At 40.2% G+C, this 2,500-nt stretch overlaps 1 protein-coding gene across 6 annotated transcripts in view; it reads left to right on the top strand.

The window, feature by feature from the left end:
* LOC110526168 (neuron navigator 2) overlaps positions 1 to 2,500 on the top strand; it is a 134,960-nt gene that overhangs the window by 69,253 nt on the left and 63,207 nt on the right. For all 6 annotated transcript variants that reach the window (XM_036980455.1, XM_036980454.1, XM_036980451.1 and 3 more), the window contains exon 11: positions 2,466 to 2,500. This exon is cut by the window's right edge and continues 88 nt beyond it. In XM_036980455.1, coding sequence (XP_036836350.1) covers positions 2,466 to 2,500 — 35 coding nt within the window. The remainder of the gene's footprint in view (positions 1 to 2,465) is intronic.

The following is a 2,500-nucleotide window of genomic DNA, read 5'->3' as shown; positions in this document are numbered from 1 at the left end:
ATAGAGAGGTTGTAGATATGTTATAGAGGGGTTGTAGATATGTTATAGAGGGGTTGTAGATATGTTATAGAGAGGTTGTAGATATGTGATAGAGAGGTTGAAGATATGTTATAGAGAGGTTGTAGATATGTTATAGAGAGGTTGTAGATATGTTATAGAGAAGTTGTGGATATGTTATAGAGAGGTTGTAGATATGTTATAGAGAGGTTGTAGAGAAGTTGTAGATATGTGATAGAGGTTGTAGATATGTGATGGAGAGGTTGAAGAGGAGTTGTAGATATGTGATAGAGGTTGTAGATATGTGATAGAGGTTGTAGATATGTTATAGAGAGGTTGTAGATATGTTATAAAGAGGTTGTAGATATGTTATAAAGAGGTTGTAGATATGTTATAGAGAGGTTGTGGATATGTTATAGAGAGGTTGTAGATATGTTATAGAGAGGTTGTAGAGGAGTTGTAGATATGTGATAGAGGTTGTAGATATGTGATAGAGAGGTTGAAAAGGAGTTGTAGATATGTGATAGAGGTTGTAGATATGTGATAGAGGTTGTAGATATGTGATAGAGAGGTTGAAAAGGAGTTGTAGATATGTGATAGAGGTTGTAGATATGTGATAGAGGTTGTAGATATGTGATAGAGGTTGTAGATATGTGATAGAGGTTGTAGATATGTTATAGAGAGGTTGTAGATCTGTTATAGAGAGGTTGTAGATATGTTATAGAGAGGTTGTAGATATGTTATAGAGAGGTTGTAGATATGTTATAGAGAGGTTGTAGATATGTTATAGATAGGTTGTAGAGAAGTTGTAGATATGTGATAGAGAGGTTGAAGAGAAGTTGTGATATGTGATAGAGAGGTTGAAGATATGTTATAGATAGGTTGTAGAGAAGTTGTAGATATGTGATAGAGAGGTTGTAGATATGTGATAGAGAGGTTGAAGATATGTTATAGATAGGTTGTAGAGAAGTTGTAGATATGTGATAGAGAGGTTGTAGAAAGGTCGTACAAAAAACAAGAGCGTTAAGTGTTCAGGGCAGTGTGTTGATAGAGCCTTTAGTGGGACGTTGACAATGCATCTCTGTGCGTTATTCTGTGTCTTTGCTCCTTCTGCAGTTTGTGTCTTCACCATACACGATATGAAAATGGCCTGTCTATGCACAGGCAAAGGGCTATTTTTCACACCACATTGGTTGGTTCAGTTCTTGTGACTCTCCTCAGGATTGGTTATTTTTATTTATTTATTTATTTAACCTTTATTTAACTCGGCAAGTCAGTTAAGAACAAATTCTTATTTTCAATGACAGCCTAGGAACAGTGGGTTAAACTGCCTTGTTCAGGGGCAGAACGACAGATTTGTACCTTGTCAGCTCAGGGATTTGAACTTGCAACCTTTCAGTTACTAGTCCAACACTCTAACCACTAGGCTACGCTGCTCTGACTCCCTGGTATTGTACACTTAGTATATGTACGAGGTGTACTGTATGTGTACAGTCAGTGGTTGTGTGGAAGGTTTAGTGTCGTACCTACACAGAGTTTACCAAACATTAGGAACACCTTCCTAATATTGAGTTGCAAAACCTCCGACAGCCACAATTCATCGGGGCGTGGACTCAACGGGGTGTCGAAAGCAGGACCAGTGCGTCCCACTGTTATGTCAAGTTGGCTGGATGTCCTTTGGGTGGCGGAGCATTGTTGGTACACACGGGAAACTGTTGAGCGAGGAAAAACCCAGCAGAGTTGTGACCTGTTAGATATTACTGCACTGTTGGCGCTAGGATCACAAGCTTAGTGAAGCAGGACTTATGTTATGTTACTAAAATGAAAGGCCGTTTAGTTGCCTAAAATGGCCCGCTATTTTCGGCATTTTGACAATAACCACACTAAATCGTTATTCAAATGACAAAAATGTGACTAAGATTTGATTATATTTGAGTCAAAATGACTAAAACGAGACTGAAATCTGAACAAAAAGAGTGCCAAAATGCACTGGGAAAAACCTCTAGGGGAAGTACTGGTCTAGCTGCACTGGTGTGTACGTTTTGTGTGTGTGTCTTTGTTCTTCTGTGCATGTGCACAGAGCCCCGGTGGTGTGGAGTTCATGCCCGGTCCAGTCGGTCAGCAGCCATTTCATCCTGATTGATGAGACGGGTGCCTGGGACGGACAAACAAGATGGATGTCCTTTCCTCTCCTTGTTGATTTTATTTCGAGCAGGAAGGATCGTCCGTCTCGTTTGTCCAGCCCAGAAAGGGATGGAGTTGTTGGCTTTCTCTGGGGTGTTAGACCAAGGGTTGGTCCATGCTCTGTTTCCTTCTTCCCGGCTTGAAAGCTGACATGATAAACTGTATTCCGTCAAAAGGGATGTGAAACTAATTGTTGGGTTATTTTTGTATTTTTTTTTACGTGAGCTTAGACTTTGGAAACCTTGCGTTATCTAATGTTGGTCTATGCCCTTTTCTGTTCTCAGCTACATGACGGACGGCGGTCTGAGTCTGTACACGC

Source organism: Oncorhynchus mykiss, chromosome 6 (genome assembly GCF_013265735.2).
Source record: "Oncorhynchus mykiss isolate Arlee chromosome 6, USDA_OmykA_1.1, whole genome shotgun sequence".
Classification (NCBI taxonomy): Eukaryota; Metazoa; Chordata; class Actinopteri; order Salmoniformes; family Salmonidae; genus Oncorhynchus; species Oncorhynchus mykiss.
This window is presented reverse-complemented; position numbering and strand designations above follow the sequence as displayed.